The following is a 21714-nucleotide window of genomic DNA, read 5'->3' as shown; positions in this document are numbered from 1 at the left end:
GATGTTGAAATTTTTGTCCCCAATCAAACCGAGTCAGGTGGAAAAATCCTAAATTGTTCAAATGTGAAGTGTTTTTCTCTCAATCCTGGCTAAGACAGGATAACTTACCTGACCTAACAGCCAAAAACAGCTTTTCTTTCAACCGTTTCCTTTCTTAAAATGTCAAATCAAACGTCAACATGAATATGACAAGAAACATGCATCATTCATCAACCCCTTCAGGGAGTCAAAGCCTTGACTTTTTCTGAAAAATGAGTCAGTTTCTGCTGTCCTTGGAGGTTCGCATGTCATCCGGCTTCTTTTTACACGAAATTATCAATATTTTAAAGAGATAGTTGTCTATTTAACTGTAACCCTCCAGGTTCCAATGTCAGGAGTGCTATCCTGGGATCTTTGTTGAATTTGTCATTATAAATGTTTAGGATTTACAGAGATTTCTCCCTATAATCACTCTTGTTAGACAGGTTTTCTTTTCATTATTGTTTTACCTTGTAGCTATGCAGTTATATACATTTTATTGTCTAAAATAAATAAATATATTGTATAACGTGAAAGAATAATCTTGGTCGAAAACACTGAACTTTTCGAACATAACAAAAAGACAAAAATTACCTTCAATTAAAGTTTATCTAGTGATTTATCTTTTGAAGAATCCAAGTGAAACTTCTATGAAATGAGAGACTTGACAATCCAGCACCATATAGAGCGATTTAAGAGCTCTTGTTGGGGAGCACAGTCCACTGAAGTTGGACTTTAGTGACTAAAAACTTTCATTTGAAGCTTGATTTCTGTCAAAACTCAGCTAGACATTGCTCTAACTGATTCAGACTTTCCATTTTTCTAAGTAACGGTTTGAACAGAGTACGTTTTTTAGGAAGCCAAATGATTACCATTCAACTTCCTCTCTTCTCTACATAAGAGTTGAGAAAAGTTCACGTTTAACTCGTGTATTTAGTTGCGTTACATTAATGTCGCTGTCGTAATGTTATTTTACTTAAAATGCTGAAATGTTAGCTTCAGTCACACATTCTCTCCTTATTGTTGCAAATTTATTTGACTAAAAATGAAAAGTAGGAACTTTTAGATTTATTTTTGTTGTAATTTCAGAGGCTTGTTTTTTGTTTTGCTTATTTTTTTAAAGAAAAAATTCAGTCCATATCAAATGTAAAGTCCTTTTTAATTTCTCTGATTTTATGGCTTGTGCTTCTCTTCATGTTTCGGTTTGTATGTTTTTTATCTGCTGTTTTTTTCGTTTGTGCTTCTTTCTCTTGTTTACACAGTTCAAAAGTTAGCTGGTTCAATGTCACGGTTTACTGGGACGTTACAGATTCCATTGAATTATCATTATACAACCAGGATTGTGCTGCAGCCTCACAGACGAGGTGAAAACAACATCCAGATTAGGTCTGAATGGCTAAATCCTGAACAAACAGCAACAGTGTTGGAACAAAACATTTTTGGCAGTTGGAGTTTATTTCAGGACACTTTCTGCTCTGTTTATATCACGTGTACTTTTGATTTTATGTCTGTTTTTACATCAAATAATGAATCAGGGGAGAAATAAAAATAGCAGTGAGTTGCTATTGGATGTAAAATGTAAAAAATTATCTTTCTTTCCTCTGACAACATCAGTAAAATCAAACATTATTTCTAATCTGTGCTGTCAGTGTTCAAGTCAGGTGTGGCTGACTTTAATACTCTATCGTTCAACTCAGCGACCGGTTGATTGAAATAAAATCCACTTTTTGAAAATATTTTCTCTTGTTTTAGAAAAGAAAGCATTTAATTGGATCTGATATGAAAAAAATCAGGATGTTATTTTTAAGCCGTATTCCCAGACACGTAATTTATTGGATTAATTTTGTGTATTCACACATTAACAAGAACACCTGATCTGAATGTGCTTTCCTTTTGTTATCTATATTTAGATGTCTATAAAAAATACCTCTAATATTTAACCTTTTGAAGAGCAGATGGTTTATTGGATTAAACGAGCCGCTTCCTCCGTGTCCCAGCAGCAGAACCAGACTGGAAACCAGAACCTCGTCTGCCTGAAATCCGTTGAGACTCTGACTTTGGCTCCGCTCTTCCCCTCTTCTTCCTTTTTAATTACGGGAATCACAGCAAACACTTGAGCAAGTTGGACCCCGTCCTCCACTCCAAGCCCCAGGACTGCCAGGATCAAGCTGGGGAATAACTTTCATCATTTTTGGCTCCATTTGAAGTTTCGCAGCTCTTTTTAAGTGGCTCAGTAGGTTTCCTCTCGCAGCCAAACATCTTGACTCGGTGGTTTTTAAAGCAGCACCTCTTAACATCTGAATTTAACCCTCGGAGAAAAGCTTTGTCTCCGCCACAGCGGCTGCTCCTTCGGTTCGCCCGTGTATTTTAAACGGCTTTGAATGAGTCTATAATAAGGTACGGAGCGTCAGTGTGTCGCTGTGCTCCTCAGAGGATATTAAATATACAACTGAAAGCACAGCTCAGCTTTGAAACCCCACATAGTAGCTGCAGGACAAGAGTTATGAATGTAAATGCAAATATTGTTTATTTTTAATAAGCAGCAAGCCTTAGATCATTTTTAAAGACATTTAGGGGATATAATGAGGTAAATTATTACATTATTCGTTCCCAAAATGAAAGCCAGGACCTGAGAAGTGTCATCCAGTCGGTTTCTGCCAGCACCGCTCAGTTTATAGCCATCGATCTGTTCAGGGACCCCCTGCTGCTTCACCACAGGATGAAGGGAATCACTCAGAACAACCGTATCGATCTGCAGGCGCTGTGAGGAGACCTTCATCAAAACAACAAACTGACCTGAGCTGTTTGTTACACCTGTTATCTGAAGCTCTCTTAAGGTCTGAGCTTTGACTGGGACGTTTCGACACCTCAATTCTTTTTATTCTTGTTTGTCCATTTGTCCAGCCCTGCTTGGACAAATGGACTAATTTAAATCTAGATTACTGTGCAGGGTTTGTCCAGGTGATCGATGATTCCTTTGAACAGATTAGGGAAGGTGTGTGGCCTATATATGTTCGGTAGATTTTTTTGCATAATAATGACATTTTTGTCTCTTTAGTTCTGCACAGTTTTAGTTATTTGTCACTTTACATCCAAATAAACTCAACATTTCAAACAGATGCACAATTATACAACCGTACATCTTTGAAAAGCATTAGTAGCACCTCCTGCACAACCAACGGGAATGCAGCAAAGGGTTTCTGGATGGTAAGTCAACAATAAAACACTTGACTTTTCCAGCAGTCATTGTACAACACACACACACCGGTTAAACCAGCTGACCAAATGTGCTGGAGCTCTGCTTTGGTTGTTAGGTAACGGTTGGAACTCTGCCTATGTTGCTAAGCAACGGGCAGTGCCTGCTTGCATTCCAGAGGTTTTTGAAACGACTCATTTTGCAGATGTCAAAAAACATGAATTTATTGTAGAATTACTCATAAAAGTCAACTGGATCCAATCATTTTTGCTCATAATCTAAAATACATCAGGAAATATTTATTCTGTTTGTAAAAACACAAAATCAGAACAACAAACCAATGAGTCAAACTAAGACTAGGTTATTATTTTACACTGGTTGCAGAAGTACGGACTCCTTTTAAACGTTTTTAAAGATCCTTTGCTGTTACTTTCCCTCATGTAGTGATGGATAGGGCTGGTTTTCACTCCCCGCTCCTGCTTTTGGGTTTCATGTCTTCTGAATAAATAATGAGATGATGCGAAGTGTCATGTTTTGTTGCTGTTCACCTGATTTTAGGATGTCCTGACACAACAAACATCGCTTGTTTATATTTTAGCATCACTGAAAATGCAAATGTAATCCTCAGTCTGAGTGAATTTACGTCAGCATTTCATCCAAAGCTTTTATTTGAGCCTTATGCAGTATTATACGGAGCATGTTGAGTACATAGTAGTGTTGCTGAGCACAGAAAAGGCTGGATGCTGCTGCCCTACATCTGAAGGAGGAGGAGGAGGCTCAGCTTTCATCTTCACTTAGATATGGTCTGAATGTGAGTGTGTGTGTTACAAGTGTACTGGGGACCAAAACGTGAAACAATCACATTCAGGGGATTCAATTTGGAGAACGAAATAAAAACAATCCTGAAATTTTATTAGAACGACGTAGATTTAGGGTCAGAAACGATCTTCAGTACAAGCTGAACCTACAGGGTAGTGATGTCCTCACAATGGCTGGAAAACATTGAAGTGTTTCCACAATCTCATTTTGCTTCTGAGCCCGGCTGCTGGAACCAAACAGAGCCGATCCAGATCAGATTAGAATAAATTACAGCCCAACAGGAAGCCAAAATACAATAACAGTAAAGAGCTCGACGGAAAACTTTACGTTATTTTGATGTTTTCTTTTAATAATCTGAGATTCTAACTGGATTAAAACTCATAATTAAATCAAACCATCAGTCTGTATTTACTGACAGTTTTTTATCTTAAACTTTTTGTTTTACTCATTAAACAAAAGATAAACATAAAAAAATGTCTTCTAGACAAGTAAAAAGTTTGTATTGTTTTTAGTGTTGATAAATTGTCTAAATATGTTATTTAGGGTGGCATCTTTATGTTTCTGTGTGAATGTTGTTGTTTTTTGCACATTTGTTTAGTTTTGCATTATTTTTGCCTAAAACTGTCTCAGTGCTGCCCTCTTTTGGTCGAACATTGGCTACTGCAGTGGAATTTTTCCATCTGTATCAACAGACCGATCAAAAACAAAACACAGCTGTAGAACCATGCTTCAACTCTGCTTGGGTTGCTAGGTAACGGGCGGAACTCTGCTTGGGTTGCAAGGTAACGGGCGGAACTCTGCTTGGGTTGCTAGGTTTTGAAATGACTCCTTCAGACACCAAAAAACATGGCTTCGTGTTTTTTTTAAGCGCTTTAGTTGTTTTTAGAAGCAGTAGAAACAAAAAAAGGGAAGTACAAAGATTTGCAAATTGTGAATTTTCCATAATAATTCCCCTTTAAATGAAAGGCTAGAGCTTGAAAACCAGTTTAAGGAACTGATGAAACAGAAAGTTTTTTTTTCTTCCCCAGAATGATTTAAGATATGTTTAAAACTAACCAGTAGTTGTTGGTGGGACGTCTGAAGCAAATTAAAACCAGTGGGAAGTGTTGTTGTTCTGAATCCAGCTGACTGGAGTGTAGATCAATAAATGATGGTGTGTTTTTCTGTGTTTTCCTTTCAGATGAAGGGCCGTACACGAAGCACTCGGCCGGGTCGCGACCTCCAGATGGAGCGCTGGCCATCAGGAGGCAGAGTATTCCAGGTAACACTCCCACCATCATCCTGCTGATGGTTTAAAATGAGTTACTGGGATTCCTGTGGTTGGGAGTAATGAAGACGGCAGCTAAAAGTGGAGAACAGGAACAGCTGATGTTTTCCTCCTGTTAGTTGTAGGAAGATGCTTTGTTTGCACTTTATCTGCTCCCACCTGGAGCTGCTGTCCCAGTTAGGACTGCTTTCTGTGAAAACGAGCGAGAAATTGGTGCTTGTTATAAGGAAGAGTTTAAACCATTTACAGAAACTGGTGGAAATGTTTGTTTAATGTGTTTACACCAGTAAGACCAGTAAAAAGAAAATCACTTGGAGACATATGATGGTCTCCACTCCTCTGAAACCGTTGCTGCTAGAAACACTTTAGTATTTTTTTGGTTTTATTATATTAGTTATTTAGATTCTTTTTTAATTGCCTTCTTATATTTATTGACTTAATTTGGATTTTCTTTAATTTTTTTATACTTTTGTGTTTTATACATATATGTAAAATTTAAGATCTTAAAAATTGTTTATTGAATTTTGTTAAGCGTTATTTACTTATATTTTTATGTGCTGTAACTACTTGGTTTGGATTTTTTTGGAAGAATATGTTTTTAAAATTATTTTAATTAATTATATTTTGGCATATTTAATTGTATTTTTGGGGGGGGTTAATAAAGTAAAATAATTTTTTTATTGTTTTGCATTGACTGGATTATATTTTACTTATTTAGTTTTGGTTAAAATATTTTTTAAATTTTCATTTTATTTCATCTTGGTTTTTATTATTTTGATTAAATGTAATGTGTCTGACAGTTTATTTGTTTTGACATAAAATATTGCTTCAAATTTAATATATTATAATTTTTGCAATGCTTTGTTATTATTATTATTTTTTAATACATCCCACTTCATTTAGTCTGAATTATTTTTAATGTAATTGCACTATTTGTTGTTTTTTTTTGCTGTGTTTTATTTGCTTCTTTACATTTGCTTAAATTTTTGATTAATTTAATTTTACTGTATTATTTTATTTAAGTGTTTAATACATAAAGTCAGGTAGATATTCCTAATTGATGTTTTACATTCCCAGTTGGATTCACTTTGTTGGTATCCAGTGATAAGCAGTTGGTAAAATTAAATGTTTTTTGCATTTCCATTAAATCATAGTTAAAATCAAACCTTAAAAAGGTGCTGCGGGTTAAATTTCCCGATTGAACTTCTTGCACAGAGACTGGAGGTTGATGCTGCTTCATCAGCGGTGCAACAGAGGAGGCACAGTTCACATTCAGGCTGCAAAGAGCTCGTCTACAGAAATAGAGCTTCCTGTGAGGCTGGCTTTCTTCCTCAGCTCCTTTAAGTCAAAAAAGCCGTTTTGTGAAGAAACAATTTTAGAAGTCGCTCCTCTGCAGCTGCAGGGAGCTGCTTCATCAAACATGGGAGCAGAATCAAAGATTGGAGGTTTTCTTTTTTTAGATGGAGTCGCTGTTCGCTGCTGTTTGTGAAACCGTCGTAATCCTGGCTGAATGAACTGAGGTGAATCCCTGACTCATTAATATTAAAATCCAACGACTGAGTGAAATCCAGATTTCTGTTTTATCACCTGAGGACGGTTCACATCGCGCGGCAGCAGCTCTGTAGTTTCCTCGCGCCCAGCGCTTCCTCTGCTGAATAATTCAGAGGTTTGATAAAAAATAGATGGCCGACAGACCAGGAGATGACTTCTTTTCTGTTTGTTGGGGTTATTATTTAATTTCTCCTTGTGTTTTAGAGAAACACTACGGCAGCGTGTTAGGGTCATTGTAGATGGAAAAAAAAGTCAATTTCCACCAAAAAACTCTGAAATTTTATAGAAAAAACAAGAACATTTCTAAGTTTGAAAAGTCAAAAAATTGCTAAAAAAAACCCTGAAACTTTGAGATTAATCTCAGAAATGTTATTGAAATAACTTGCACATTTTTGAGTTTCAAAGATAAAACATCTCAAAATTTCAGTATTTTTCTAGCTAATTTGTGACTTTTCAAGCTCAGAAAGTTTCTTGTCTTTTCAATAAAATTTCAAGTTTGAGTCTTTTTTAAATCAAACTTTTGACTTGTCAAACTAAAATTTACAAGTTTTATTAAGAAAATTTCTCAAATTACTTTCAAAATTTTAGAATCTTTTTAGTATTTTTTTTTTTACTTTTGAAACAGAAGCTTATAAAGTCTTTCAAGCAAAATTCAACTTTTGGATTTCAGAAATGTCATTTGTTTTAGTTTCTGAGATTAATCTCAATTTCTGAGCTTTTTTTCAAGCTGTTTTCAAACTCACTTTTCTTTATTTTTTTACAAAAAATTTCTGAGATTTTTTGAGCAAATATTGACTTTTGCAGCTCAGAAATTCCTTTTTTTGCTTTTCTTTTCTTTTTCTTTTTTTTTTTTACATTTTTTAGATAACTTTTCTGAGCTTTGTTTCTAGCAGATTTTTTACTTTTCAAACTGAGAAATTTCTTCTTTTTTAAAAGAAAATTTCTAAGGTTAATCTCAGAATTTCAGAATTTTTTTCAAGCTGATTTTCCTCCTTTGAAACTCAAATTTCATAATTTTTTTTGGAAATTTTCTGAGATTAATCTGAAAATTGCTGAGTTTTTTGGTGGAAATTTACTTCTTTTTTTTAATCTACGATTGCGCTGTTACGCTGTCGTAGAAACACTGACGATGACCCGCAGTGACTTGTTTTTCAGATGAGTTTCGGGGCTGCACGGTGGTGGAGCTGATGAAGAAGGAGGGAACGACGCTTGGACTCACCGTTTCAGGAGGAATTGACAAAGACGGAAAGCCTCGGGTTTCAAACCTGCGACAAGGAGGGATTGCTGCCAGGTGATATCGGTTAATTTTGTCTACATTTAAAAGATATCGCTGCCTGGAAACTGCTACAGGTATTTTTGGATGTTTGGGGAAAAGTTCCCCGTTTACTTTTGGAAAAGCTGTAGTTGCCATGCCAAGCCGCTAGATGGCGCTGTGATTTTAGTATTACACTGAACGCGCATGCGCTTTTGACCGTTAGCTTCCATCTCACTAGCTTCCACTTCATTCCGGTATTTTCCTTATTAGAGATTGTGTTAAACTTAACAGATTAAGTAGTACACATAGCATAACGTTACACGCCATTTTTGTTGTTGTTATTTTCCGGTTTATTCATATAAAAATGCTGCGTTCCAGTTGCTTGTGAAGTGGAAACTCAAAGCTGGGTTTGACGTCAGACCCGAGGTAACTGCGTCAGAATTTCAACAGGGGCCTCCCTGTTGAAGCCCATAAACATTGGCTGTAATATCTTACACTCAGAATTTTAAGCTTTACGTTCCATAAACAAACACAAATTTTTAGTTTATTCGCTTTAAAGTTTATTCAAAACGCACTGTTACTTGTGTGTCTTGTAAAATAAACATGTTTCCTCCATATATATATATATATATATATATATATATATATATATATATATATATATATATATATATATATATATATATATATATATATATATGTATGTGTGTCTCAGAATTATCATCTTTAAATGAAGCATTTCATAAAACTCACAGCCATCTCTGTTTGTTCAGGAGCGACCAGCTGAATGTGGGCGACTACATCCGCTCGGTCAACGGCATCAACCTGGCCAAGTTCAGACACGACGAGATCATCAGCCTGCTAAAGAACGTCGGGGAGCGAGTGGTGCTGGAGGTCGAGTACGAGCTGCCGCCTGTCTGTACGTGACTCAGCATGTTCATACTTTCCTTCCAAGGAGCTGAAATTTATTGAGTTTTCAATTTAGGAGCTACTTTAATCTTCCAAAAGCATTTACATTCCTTGAATTTTTTAACATTTTGACATGTTGAAGCAATATTTAAGTACAATGGTGCTTTAGGTCCATTGTAGACAGAGAAGAAGAATACATTTCTGAAAAAAAACACTCCCAGAAATTTTCACAATAAATCTCAGAAATTTTCTAGGAAAATGGAATTTCTGAGTTACAAATATATAAAAATTTGTGAAAAATAAACTTCAAATTTTGAGATTAATCTCAAATCTCCGCTTGAAAAAACTTGAACATTTTCAACTTTTGAAATTCAAAAATTTCTAAGTTTCTTTCTAGAAAATTTCTGAGAGTAATCTAAACTTTTTTTAGTTTTTGGCAGAATTAAATCTTAAACTAATTTAGTAATTGATTAATCTTTATCTAGAGTAACAATCTAGTTATACTCTAGTTAACGAATGTGTACTCGTTATCTGTCAGCAAAAACTCATTTGCTGACATAAACAACATACTCAGAACAATAGTTAAGCCAAAACTGTACAAAAGATATAAACATTTTGCATTTAAGATAAAATCTTAATTGTCGGTAAATATATTTTACCCAAAACTCCTTAAATGGCATTTTTTTCCTATTCACCCAATTCAAATTTACTAAAGGAATGCTGCGTTATGGCATCTTACACAATAATATGTTTATTTTCTTATTTTAAAAAGGAATTTATTTGTTTATTTCTATTCTTTAATGTATTTCTAATATTGTATAGAAAATGCTTAAGCAGTTTAATGAAAAATCTGCAGAATGTGACAATTTTTTATCCAATTAATGATCAGGATAATCATTAACCGGAATATCTGATTAATCCGATTAATAAAATAATCGTTAGTTGCAGCCCTAAATGCGACATGACCTTTCAGATTGCAGACGCTTTTATGACAGTCGGATCTGATTTAGTTCCACATACGGAAGATTTGTACCTGTGTGTGTGTTGACAATGTGTTTCTGTTGCAGCCGTGCAGGGGTCAGGGGTCATTTTTAAAAATGTGGAACTGACGCTTCACAAAGAAGGGAACAGCTTCGGCTTCGTCATCAGAGGTGAGCGCAGCTCGGTTTGTGTTTGAGGATCTCAAAAATAAATACAAACAAAATTATAAAGCCACTCGTTCTTATAGGAGGAACGCACGAGGACAGGAATAAGACCCGCCCCATCGTCATAACAACCGTCCGGCCGGGTGGACCCGCCGAAAGGTACCGACCTCTGCAGACTTTTTGTCCCTCTGGAGCTTCTGTAGGAGCTAAAACCTGACGCTGTCGTTCTGCAGAGAAGGAACGATCAAGCCGGGCGATCGGTTGCTAAGCATCGATGGGATTCGTCTCCATGGCAGCACGCTGTCGGAGGCCATGAGCATCCTGAAGCAGTGCGGCCAGGAAGCCACGCTGCTGATCGAGTACGACGTGTCGGTGATGGGTCAGTTCGGTTTTTATTTTGACAGGAAGTCATGATTTCAGCAGCTTCAGTGTAAAATGTGTGTTTTGTTGTTTAGGATGTTTGTTATTTGTATTACAACCTTAACATCAGCAATTTCCAGGAGAAGTTACAGAAAAGTTTTAAATAACAAAACCTTGTTTATTTATTCAATTTTAGTCAGTTTGTTGATAATTTAGATAAGATAAGATTTATTGTCATTGTCATCAACAGATTACAACGAGATTGAGATTTGCTCGACTCGAGATAAGATGCAGGTTATGTGTATATACATAATATACAAAGATAAAGAAATAAATAGTACAAAATGAGAATTAAATAGACATCAGAGGATGGTTGCAGCGCCTGGAGGTGTCGCAACAGAATTTAACTTCAAACAAGACATAACTGCAGGATTCTTTCTCTGTTCAGAAAAGTATGAGAAAGTGTAACTTTCTTTTAGTACTTTTTTGAAGGAAACATCTTTAAATTCCCTGATCGTCTTCTGTTCTTTAAAATGAAAATTTCCAAAAATAAACAAGCAGATTGTTTGCACATTGATTAGACCTTAAATATGCAACTATTTTGTTCCTTGGAAGAAAAGTAAATAATCAGTTTATGATCATGATTTTAAATTTAGCAAATTAAAACAGCTGACAAAACTTTTAGAAGCTTTTTCTCCATTTACCAATTTATTTTATGTGAAAACTTAAAATAAGATGGTAAGTGTAAGGGAAATTAATTAGTTACGGTAGAGAAATTGATCAATCCTGGATACATTATCATATATATTTGGGAATAAAAGCAGCTTGTAAGTAAACTTTGCGTTTTGTAAGTTTCAGGGAAAGTAATAACTTCCAGAACCTATGAGTTTGATTAAAATAACTCGATAAAGTCCAGAAAAAAATTTAAATCCGCCTTGAAGGAAAATTAGCTTGTAACTTCCTGGACAGGAATAGGTGAGTTCTGAAAAAAATTACTTGTAATTTCCAGATAAATTAACCCACAAACTGCTGCCATAAAACCATGTGAGTGCATGAAATGTAAGCTTACTGAGGACGGAGCCCTGTGGAACGGCAACCAGTGAGCACCAGTGACTGTTTTCACCCTTTTAGACTCGGTTGCCACGGCGTCGGGGCCCCTGCTGGTTGAGGTTGCCAAGGCGGCAGGATCCAGTCTGGGCGTGGCTCTGTCCACCTCCATGTTCTGCAGCAAGCAGGTCATCATCATCGACAAAGTCAAACCAGCCAGCATAGCAGACAGGTATGAGTCTGATGCTCTCTGATCCAATTCAGGTGTAGATTGAAGATCTTTTATTATTTCTTTCTGGATTTATTTGCAGCTTAATTTATATTTGGACTAAACCTTTGTGCTAAACCTAAAGAAAAATCACAAATATTAGTCCCGCTAATGCTAAAGTGCTATACCAATATGGTATTCAGTGTAAGCTAATGCTAAAACGCTAAATCACTACCTTCATTACACACCTACTTGCGCTTCAGGAAGTGATTCTTTGGTACTGACCTTTCACTCGTAGTTCAGTTTTATAATTGTTGAGTTTCGCTAACTGTTGCTGCTTATATCTAATTGACAACGATAGCGCTTCAGTCAGAAAGCAAGCAGGACATCACTAAATTTTAATCTCTACTGCAATGCACTCTGGGAACAGAATAAATGTCATTTGCTAAGTGCGCCAGACGTTTTCAAAGTTAGCAAAAGCGCTAGGCAAAACAATTTGCTGTGATACTAGTGCATTAGTGAACATATTTCCACCACTGATTTTTTTAAAAGTTTTTTTAACAACTTATTTAGAGGAAGCTAAATGTGCTAAATATTTTCATAATAAGCAAAAGCATAAAACAAAAAAAATTAGTTCCACTATTGGCAGATTTCAGAAGTGCACCCAGCACTGATTTTTGCCTATTTGTTTGAACAAACTTTAACTTTTGTGGGGGAAGCTAAGTGTGCTAAAAATCTTCAAAGCTAGCAACAGTGCTAAACAAAAAAACTAGCTCTGCTGTTAGCATCTTACCATACCATACCAACTTTATTTATGAAGCACTTTATACACCTACAGGACCAAAGTGCTATACACAATCATCAAATACAATGCGATTATAAAATCTTAGAAGAAGCTTATTTTGGGAAAGCTAACCAACGATTCTGAACGTTAGCAACAGCGCTATGTCAAAAATTACCTCTATTATTAGCAGATTAGCAGAAGTGCCCAGTACTGATTTTTGCTAAGTTGTTTTCTCTACCTTTAGCTTATTTAAGGGAGGCTAAGTGCGCTAAGCAGTTTCTAAGTTGGCTAAATGAAAAATTAGCTCCACTATTAGCAGATTAGCGGAAGTGTGTCCACCACTGATGTTCACCAAGTTGTTTTCCCTACGTTTGGCTTCTGATCTTGACATAGTACCTAGAATAATGTATTGAATTAGCTTCTCACCCTTCATGCACAATGTTTACGCCCAGACGGTCATGTGGTTGTGCAGGTGTGGCGCTCTTCATGCCGGGGATCACATCCTGTCTGTCGACGGGAAGTCGATGGAGTTCTGTTCTCTGGCTGAAGCCACTCAGCTTCTCTCTGCTTCCTGTCAAACCGTCCGCATGGAGATTCTGCCACAACACCAGGCCCGACCGGCCCTGAACGCACCGCAGCACGGTAACACAGAAAAACTGCAGTTAGTTAGAGAGCCTGCGGATTTATGCCCAACTCCCCTGAAAGGCAGTTTGGAGCCACATTTAATGTGTCAGATCTCTGCAGAAACAAAGTGTTTATGAGGTGGAGCAGAACGTCCCCCAGCGTGGTGTAAACATATAGACATCAAACTTAATGAGCCCTGAACAAACTCAGTGCACTGAGAGGCCTTGAATGCACCTCAGAGGGATTTTTAAAGTAGATGTATGGCAGAGGCTCGTAGATACGGCTCAGAAGTAAAATCTCTAATTATTTTTCATCCAATTTTAATCAATTTTTATTTTTTTTGCTTGTTTTCTTTTTGAAAAAATGACATAAAATATTTTTAAAAATGTATTTTTATTTCAGTCATCAGTATTAGGGCCAGGCTATAATTTTTTATGTTTAATTACAAAAACATTGTAGTTTAAATACAATTTTACCAGAAAAAAATATTAAAATAAAACATTGTTTTTTTATTTATCAGGATTTAATGTGAGCATCTCAGTTCATGTAGGTCTTTCTTCTAGAGTCAGTTGTTTGACAATAATTTTATGCTTAATTAATTATTAAGTATAACTTCACAAGATGCCCAACAAACCTTCATAATTTTTGTTATTTTTTGTGTCTGAATCCTCATAAAATGTTGACTTTATTCTAGTAGCATTGTAACTTTATTCTTGTAATCAGAAATATAAAAAAATCACAGCCTGAGCCTCATAGAGTTGATTTGAATTCAAATAGAATCAGATAAATAGAAGCTGTAAACAAGATGGCCGCCGTGGGTGTGATGACATCACCTTGGAGGGGAAATAAATCCACATTTTCCAAAAATTAGACTGCTTGTGACGTGCTCCCGCTAGCAAACCGCTAAAAATGAAACGTTCTTAATCTCGAGACCTACCCCGACGTTTGACCTTTGACCCTCGTCCTGTCCCTTTGTTTTAACCTCTCCTTCCTCCTGCGTGTGCATGGTTGTGCCCGTGTGCATGTGCAGTCAAGGTGCAGCGTAGTCCCCGCCCCCTTCCCTGGGAAACTGGAGGCTCCGCCCCCATCCTCCCTCCCTACCACTACAACACCTACCACCCCGACCAATCAGGCGCCAGATCCCACAACCGCCATACAAACAACCCTCGTACGTGTTCTCTCCTTGGTTTTCGGTTTGGTTTTGATGAGATAAACCAAGGACAAAAACCCGATAATGGGGGTTTCCGTATCTCTGCAGCTCTCAGCCACTCGTTCTCTCCCGGCTCCATGTCGGCCTACAGCCTGTCGTCCCTCAACATGAGCACTCTGTCCAGGAACATGTATCCCACGAGTCCGCGCAGCACCATGATGAGGAGGAAGGCCAAGAAGAAGGACTTCAAAAGCTCCTGTGAGTCTTTCTCCGGATAAAAAGCTGACTGATTCGCTTTCTTTTCTGAAAAAGAAACCAGAAATTATCCCATCTTTCAGTTGCACAATGGAGTATCAGGACCAGGCTATGAGCATTTTTGCTTAATTACGAGAATATAGTTGTAATATTAGCAGCAAAAGACAAAACTTTACTACAAAATGGTTTTAAGCTTATTTATCAGTTTGTGATTCTTTCTTCAAAATAAGCTCAGTTTAAAAAAAAATTTTATTAAAAAATAAACCATGATCGCTTCGTGATAATAAGTTTATGCTAATCTGCTAAAAGATTACGTATTTCTATTTAGCATTATTTGAAAGACGTACACCAAAGTATAACTTTAATAACACATTTTAGTTCTAATTTTTTGTTATATTTTAAGTTGGAGTTCTCATAAAAGTATGACTTTATTCTGGTAATTTTGTGATTTTGTTCTAGTAGTATTTATCTGTAAATCTTACACCAAACTATAACTTCACAAGATGCTCAACAATTCTCATTTTATTTTTTATTTCTCCTAAAGTTTTGACTCTATTCTCCTAATATTACAACTTTTTTATATAATTCTGATTTTTTTTTTGTCATACAACTTTATTTTTGTAATATTATGACTTTTTTCTCTTAATTAAAAATAAAAAATTGTAACCTGGCCCTAATATTCCATCATAGAGTTCATCTGAGTTCAAAGTGTGAATGGTTGTGAAGCAAGATGGCCGCCCTGGGAAATAACAATTTTCCAGAAGATTAAATCTTAAAAAATCCAAACTGATAAAATTGATTTATCAGCCCAGCAGTAACTGAGCTGTGATGTTCGTCTGCAGTGTCTCTGGCCTCCAGCACGGTCGGCCTCGCCGGTCAGGTGGTCCACACGGAAACCACAGAGGTCACGTTGCTAGGCGATGGCATCATGGGGTTTGGCCTGCAGCTCCAAGGCGGAGTCTTTGCGACAGAGACGCTGTCGTCACCGCCGCTCATCGCCTACATTGACCCAGACAGCCCTGCAGAGAGGTGAGCAGGTTCACTTTGAACATTTTATACTGTCAGTAATTTCACAAATTTTCACCAAAAATTCACCAGATTTAGACACAAACCTGCAGTTTTTGTCTCTTATGGAAAGAAATTGATTTGGAAAAATGTTTGTGTTTGCCTGATTTTATTTTATAACTTTGTTTTTATTAATTATTCTCATTTTGGTCTTTAAAATACTAAAACTTCAACATTACTTTACATTTTGATCCGTCTTATGATGTTATTTTCATACTTCATTTGCCAAATACTTTTTACTATTTCTTCATTAATTTCTTGGACGGCTTCTTTTTATTTTTACTTGAGTAAAAATATGTTAAAGTAGTGCTACTCTTACTTGAGTGCTATTTTTAGGTACTCTACCCGCCTCTGAGCGCAAGGCATTCTGGGTAAATACAACCAAAATGAACGTGCTAACCTGGCGCGAGCGGGAGAAATGACTCGTTTTTTTTACCAAAGACAAAAAAGAAATCCTACAACCGCTAAAATATGATGCTACTCCGTTTTTGTTTACATTTTGTGAAGAAGGAAGTTGCGCTTAGTATCTTCTTCAGAGGTTTTCATGTTGTTCTTGGTACAGCGCTCCCACAGGCAAGGAGGGGAACAGCTTCCTCAAAGGTTTGGCTGGTGAAAAATGTAACAAAGGTTGCAACTTTGGTCCCTAATTAAACTGATTCTACCAAACTATCAGTTGGAAAAACACCCAAATATCTCAGAATATTTACATTACATGAGAGAAAACAAGTAGAAGTTACAAGTTTTATGCAAAATGTAATAGAATAGGGAGACAGTTTACACTGAAATCATGTTTAATGCACATTATACACAGCTTAAATTAATTATGATTACAGTTTGCACCAATACCTTCACACAATTACTAATTATAATAATTTCATTCATTACTGTTGTTAAAACATTCAGTTAGGAACTTTTCAGATTGAAATGTACGTATGTAAGTCTTTCTGATTTCTGTGTTTGTTTGTGCAGGTGTGGCATCCTGCAGATCGGTGACAGGATCCTGTCGATTAACGGCGTCCCGACTGAAGACTCGACCTTGGAGGAAACCAACCAGCTGCTCAGAGACTCGTCCATCACGGCGCAGCTCACGCTGGAGATCGAGTTTGACGTGGCAGGTGAGCGCGACGTTTACCCGCTTTCCCAGGCTGCGGGGATGTTTGTTGTTCTGACTGATGAACAGCGACAGTCTGTGCCTGGTTCTGCTTTGTGAATGAAACGCGTCCGGCTGGTATAAATAACCGCCCACGTCTGAGTTTAATACAACAACACAGCATGCTGTCAGGGATGACTCACAGATACATTGTGTGGCTTTTACAGGCGGAGTGGTGGAGATTCCTCTGATACCACTGGTTTTATACTTCATCAAACTTGAGACAATCTCCAGTTGTCTGGCTTTTAAAGGACACCTTCTCTGCAAAACTCCCATTTTGCACGTTTTATGCTTCAATTTTGGTCTCAACTGCTTCTAAAAACAGGCCAAGCGTTTTTTAAAAAATCACCCAGCTGTTTTTGCCCAATACGTTAATATTTTTTTGGTGTCTAAAAAACAAGCTGTTTCAAAAATCTTCTGAATGTAACGTCACATTCCACTGTTGCCAGGCAACCCCAGGAGAGTTCCGCCCGTTACTTGGCAACCCAGGCAGAGTTCCAGAACATTTAGTCAGCTGGTTTTACATAGACAAATTTTTTTTTGTTGACTTACCTTCCCGAAACTACTTCCTGCATTCTTGCTGTTTGTGCAGGACGCTCTACTAATGCTTTTCAAAGATGTACAATTCTATAATTGCGCATCTGTTTGCAGCCATTTTCATGTGAGAGTAAATGTTGAGTTTATTTGGATTTAACGTGACAAAGGTCCTAAAACATTACCTAGGAATGATTTTGTGCAGTAATGTAATGAATATGTTTTGTATAGACCATCTCTATCCTGGCCTCAGTGCTGTGACCTACTCATGATATTGAAATGAACTTTCTTTCTGTCTCAGAGTCCGTCATTCCCAGTTCGGGGACATTCCATGTGAAACTCCCAAAAAAACCAGGAGTGGAGCTGGGAATTACCATCAGCTGTGAGTTCACAAACAAACTGGCAAAACATTATGACCACTGGCATAAAAATGGAAGCTAATTGTGAACAAATCATCCAGCCATTTAATTTAATCATCTATCCATCCATCCAAAGTATTTATTTTGTTATTTAAAAATTAATTTATTATTCTATTGTATGTTTAATGTGCTTTTAGTATGGTATAAAAACTGTTAAGTGCTTAAATGAACAATCTGCAGATTGTGTCATTTTTTTATCTGAATAATTGATAATCGATCACTAAAATAATCTTTAGCTGCAGCTTTAGTCAGGCTGGCCTGTTTCTCTTCCAAAGGTCTTTGTTACAGTTTGTGTTGTCAGGAGATTTTAAGCAAAAATCAGCCAACAATCTGCAAATGGGTCATCACAGCAGAATAATCAACACAAAGATGGTTCATCAGACACAAAATCAACCTGGTTTCACGGCCATCTTTGACCCAAATCCTGCTGAAAGCAGGAATAGAGCATCAAAAGCACAAAGCATTTACACCAGGGTTTCCGTTATCTCTGAGCTTCTCTTAATTTTGCTCCGGTGTTTTTCTTTTTTTAATGAAATGTTGATGCCTTTTACACTGACTAACACCTAAAATTGATAAATTTCCCTCTTGTGTGTGAAGCTCCGTCCAACAGGAAACCAGGCGACCCTCTGATCATCTCTGACATCAAGAAAGGCAGCGTCGCTCACAGGTAAAAACCCAGACTCACCTGCAGGTTCGGCTCATGGAAACGGTTTATTTTAGATGCATTGAGACGCTTTCAGCTGTGATTCTGGTTAACTGGGCTAGCAGAACCGGGTCTCATGTTCTGGAGCGTAAAGCAGCAGTTTGTTGCTTGTAACCAGATGGGGCAGAACAGAAATCATGTCACCTTTTACTCCATAAACAGGGATGAGACTGGATAAGAATTTAGTGATAAGAATTCCATTATTGATCTCACTAATCGATTCAAATCGAGTTTGAAATTACAAGAACTGGTTCTTTTTCTGCAAGAACTGGTTCTTTTTCTACAAGAACTGGTTCTTTTTCTACAAGAACTGGTTCTTTTTCTACAAGAACTGGTTCTTTTTCTACAAGAACTGGTTCTTTTTCTGCAAGAACTGGTTCTTTTTCTGCAAGAACTGGTTCTTTCTCTACAAGAACTGGTTCTATTTCTGCAAGAACTGGTTCTTTTTCTACAAGAACTGGTTCTTTTTCTATAAGAACTGGTTCACTACAAGAGCCGGTTCTCCAGAAGAACTGGCTCTCTACTGCTAACCATTACTATGAGAACATAAAGGAGTCAGAGCGTTGGTCCTGTTCAGCTGCAGGAATTCAAGCTGTTCATGTTGGCATGTTTTCCTCCCAGGACGGGAACCTTGGAGCTGGGAGACAAGCTGCTGGCCATCGATAACATCCGGGTGGAGAACTGCTCCATGGAGGAGGCCGTGCAGATCCTCCAGCAGTGCGAGGAACTCGTCAAACTCAAGATCCGCAAAGACGAAGACAACTCTGGTACCAGTTCCAATCAGATCCTCCACTGATTAAAATTTTTTCTTTTTGTTTTAAACTAAATGGACATGTTCATGTTTTCCACCATTTTCTCGATGTTCCAGATGAGCAGGAAGTGTCCGGCAGCATCATCTACACAGTGGAACTGCAGAGGTACGGTGGCCCATTAGGCATCACCATCTCAGGCACCGAGGAGCCCTTTGACCCCATCATCATCTCCTCGCTGAGCAAAGGAGGGCTGGCTGAGAGGTACGCCAACTTTCCTGCAAAAATAGTCAGAGAACTTGATTATTCAGAGGTTTGTCAGGTTAAAACCACAAAATGTAATGTTTTGATGGGATTTTATTTCATAAACAAACAAAAAGTTGGTGTTAGAATGGACAAACCAAAGTCAAAGGTAAGTATTCCTTTATTATAGTATTCCTTTATTTAATCAGGTAAACCCTGTTGAGATCTAGATCTCATTTTCAAGAGGGACCTGAGCAAAAATTTGCAATACATAGCACCCTGGTTACAAGATAAAAACAAAAGTCAAACTCAAGGTACTTCACAAAGAAAAGCAAAAAGATATCCAGTTTAAGTAATTAATTATATTTAATTCAGTTGAATTATACAGACAGATTTGTTAAATCAAAGTCTAGCAAGGTGAAAACATCTCCCATTTGTTGTTTTATTTTATTTAACAAATAGATTCTCCTCTCGTTTAATTAAGAGAAACAGGTGAAAAGAAGAAGCGCAATCCATAAAAATAATAAAAGAAATCAAATCGATTAAATATTTGTTTCTGTTACACAATGACATGGACGACAGGAATAAAACATGAAGTGCAGCAGAGTCAGATTTCTATAACCAGGATGTGGAATAATGTGGGAAATGTCGCCCCCTGCTGTTCGTAGAAATACTACAACTTAGGTTTATTTTTGCTGCTTTTTACACAATTTTCATAATTATTTAAAGTGCTATTTAGATTTAAGAGTTGAAACTTATTTTTTAACTTAAAATGTTTTTATCTGTTTTGAACAAGACTTTCTATTTAAACCTGATTTAAAAATGAATTAAAAATATTTCTCACTGACTGATGTAGGGTCTAGTTTTCACTCAAATTTAAAAAACAAACAAACTATTTTTTATGTAAAACAATCATGAAGAAAGTGTCAGAAATGTGTGTCTGTGTTTGTTTCCTGCAGGACGGGGGCGATCCACGTGGGCGACCGCATCCTGGCGATCAACAGCAGCAGCCTGAAGGGGAAGCCTCTGAGCGAAGCCATCAGTCTGCTGCAGCAGGCGGGAGAGACGGTCACTCTGAAGATCAAGAAGCAAGGAGAGCGTGAGTATGAAGCTCTAAACGTCACATTTATTATACTAACGCAGAATATTACTGTAAAAATTATGAACTTTATCATTCTCAAGATGGCCACCATTTCTGAGCCTTTTAAATTAGTTATTGCCTTGGTGGCCATCTTGAGTTTGAAACGTTTTTTTTTCCCTATAAGAATAAACTTAAAAAAAGCCTGAAGATATTTCACTATTTTCCTTTTTCTGTTGAAAATAAAAACGTCCCCTGAACGCCTCGTCTGTCTGCAGTGTCGAGCCCAAAGACCTGTGTGATTGGTCCAGGCCTGGGGGCGGGGCTTAACCTGGATGGCCAGGATGGGGAGGAGGAGCCTGTCATCACTGTGGTGCCTCCGACCAATCAGAGAGCGTTCAGCACGCTGCCGTCAGTGGACAGCGCCGTGGACTCCTGGGACGGGTCCAACATGGACAGCAGCTTCTCCACCACAGGTTCGCCGCCCGCCGTTAGTCTTCACGCCCCGCCCTGAGTCCGTTTGCACCGACCTGTCTGCCTCTGTAGCTCCTTTTCAGTCATACAGCTTCCATGAGTGGCGCGGCGTCAAGACGACCAACAGCCAATCGTCCGCCAGGCAGAGAGCCAATCCGCTGTCGGATCTGGGACTGAGCGACGACGACTGGGACCGCCCGCCGCTCGGAGGGTGAGAGGACGCTCTGTGGTGGTGATAGTGTTCAGGGGCAGACTGGTTCCACTGGTGAGACTGGTCCGAAATACAGGGTTTATTGTCTGGTGGCCATTTAATTTAAGCTTTTTCCAGGAGTGAAGACGCATCCATCCGTCCGTCCATCCTGATGACAGATTTTCATGTTAAATTGCTCCTTGATGATGAATAAAGTATTATTGAATTGAATATTGTAATTTTTTACTGATCCGTGTTAATCTCCCTGCTGAGCTTCTTTGACCTTTGACCTGTGTCTGGGTTTAAGTTCCTCCAGTTCCTTTGTAACAGCAGTGTGTCTCTGTCTGCAGTGGCTCTAATCTGCCCAGCGGAAAAATCACTGACAGCAGGTATCAAATTGACCTTTGACCCCCCACCACATGAACACACAGTCCCCTGTCCACCCTCACCTGGTGACCTTTGACCCCTCTGACACATCCACAAGTGGGATGTGTGGACCGTCTTTGTTCCCTCGCCAGCAT

At 37.7% G+C, this 21714-nt stretch overlaps 1 protein-coding gene across 11 annotated transcripts in view; it reads left to right on the top strand.

Moving 5' to 3' along the window:
* Window positions 1-21714, top strand: part of grip1 (glutamate receptor interacting protein 1) — a 76638-nt gene that overhangs the window by 45571 nt on the left and 9353 nt on the right. For 4 of the 11 annotated variants that reach the window (XM_023350275.1, XM_023350269.1, XM_023350273.1 and 1 more), the window contains exons 2-21: window positions 5214-5294; window positions 7992-8142; window positions 8880-9025; window positions 10083-10166; window positions 10244-10319; window positions 10394-10539; window positions 11652-11799; window positions 13032-13201; window positions 14214-14351; window positions 14442-14591; window positions 15431-15617; window positions 16623-16768; window positions 17639-17719; window positions 18354-18423; window positions 19081-19226; window positions 19328-19472; window positions 20411-20550; window positions 20808-21005; window positions 21076-21214; window positions 21544-21582. In XM_023350275.1, the coding sequence (XP_023206043.1) occupies window positions 5214-5294; window positions 7992-8142; window positions 8880-9025; window positions 10083-10166; window positions 10244-10319; window positions 10394-10539; window positions 11652-11799; window positions 13032-13201; window positions 14214-14351; window positions 14442-14591; window positions 15431-15617; window positions 16623-16768; window positions 17639-17719; window positions 18354-18423; window positions 19081-19226; window positions 19328-19472; window positions 20411-20550; window positions 20808-21005; window positions 21076-21214; window positions 21544-21582 (2581 nt within the window). The remainder of the gene's footprint in view (window positions 1-5213; window positions 5295-7991; window positions 8143-8879; window positions 9026-10082; window positions 10167-10243; window positions 10320-10393; window positions 10540-11651; window positions 11800-13031; window positions 13202-14213; window positions 14352-14441; window positions 14592-15430; window positions 15618-16622; window positions 16769-17638; window positions 17720-18353; window positions 18424-19080; window positions 19227-19327; window positions 19473-20410; window positions 20551-20807; window positions 21006-21075; window positions 21215-21543; window positions 21583-21714) is intronic. The other 7 variants (XM_023350278.1, XM_023350270.1, XM_023350276.1 and 4 more) reach the window with 6 other exon arrangements.

This window comes from Xiphophorus maculatus, chromosome 17 (genome assembly GCF_002775205.1).
Source record: "Xiphophorus maculatus strain JP 163 A chromosome 17, X_maculatus-5.0-male, whole genome shotgun sequence".
In the NCBI taxonomy this organism is placed as follows: domain Eukaryota; kingdom Metazoa; phylum Chordata; class Actinopteri; order Cyprinodontiformes; family Poeciliidae; genus Xiphophorus; species Xiphophorus maculatus.
Note: the sequence above shows the minus strand (reverse complement) of the source record. Positions and strands in the feature narration are given on the sequence as shown.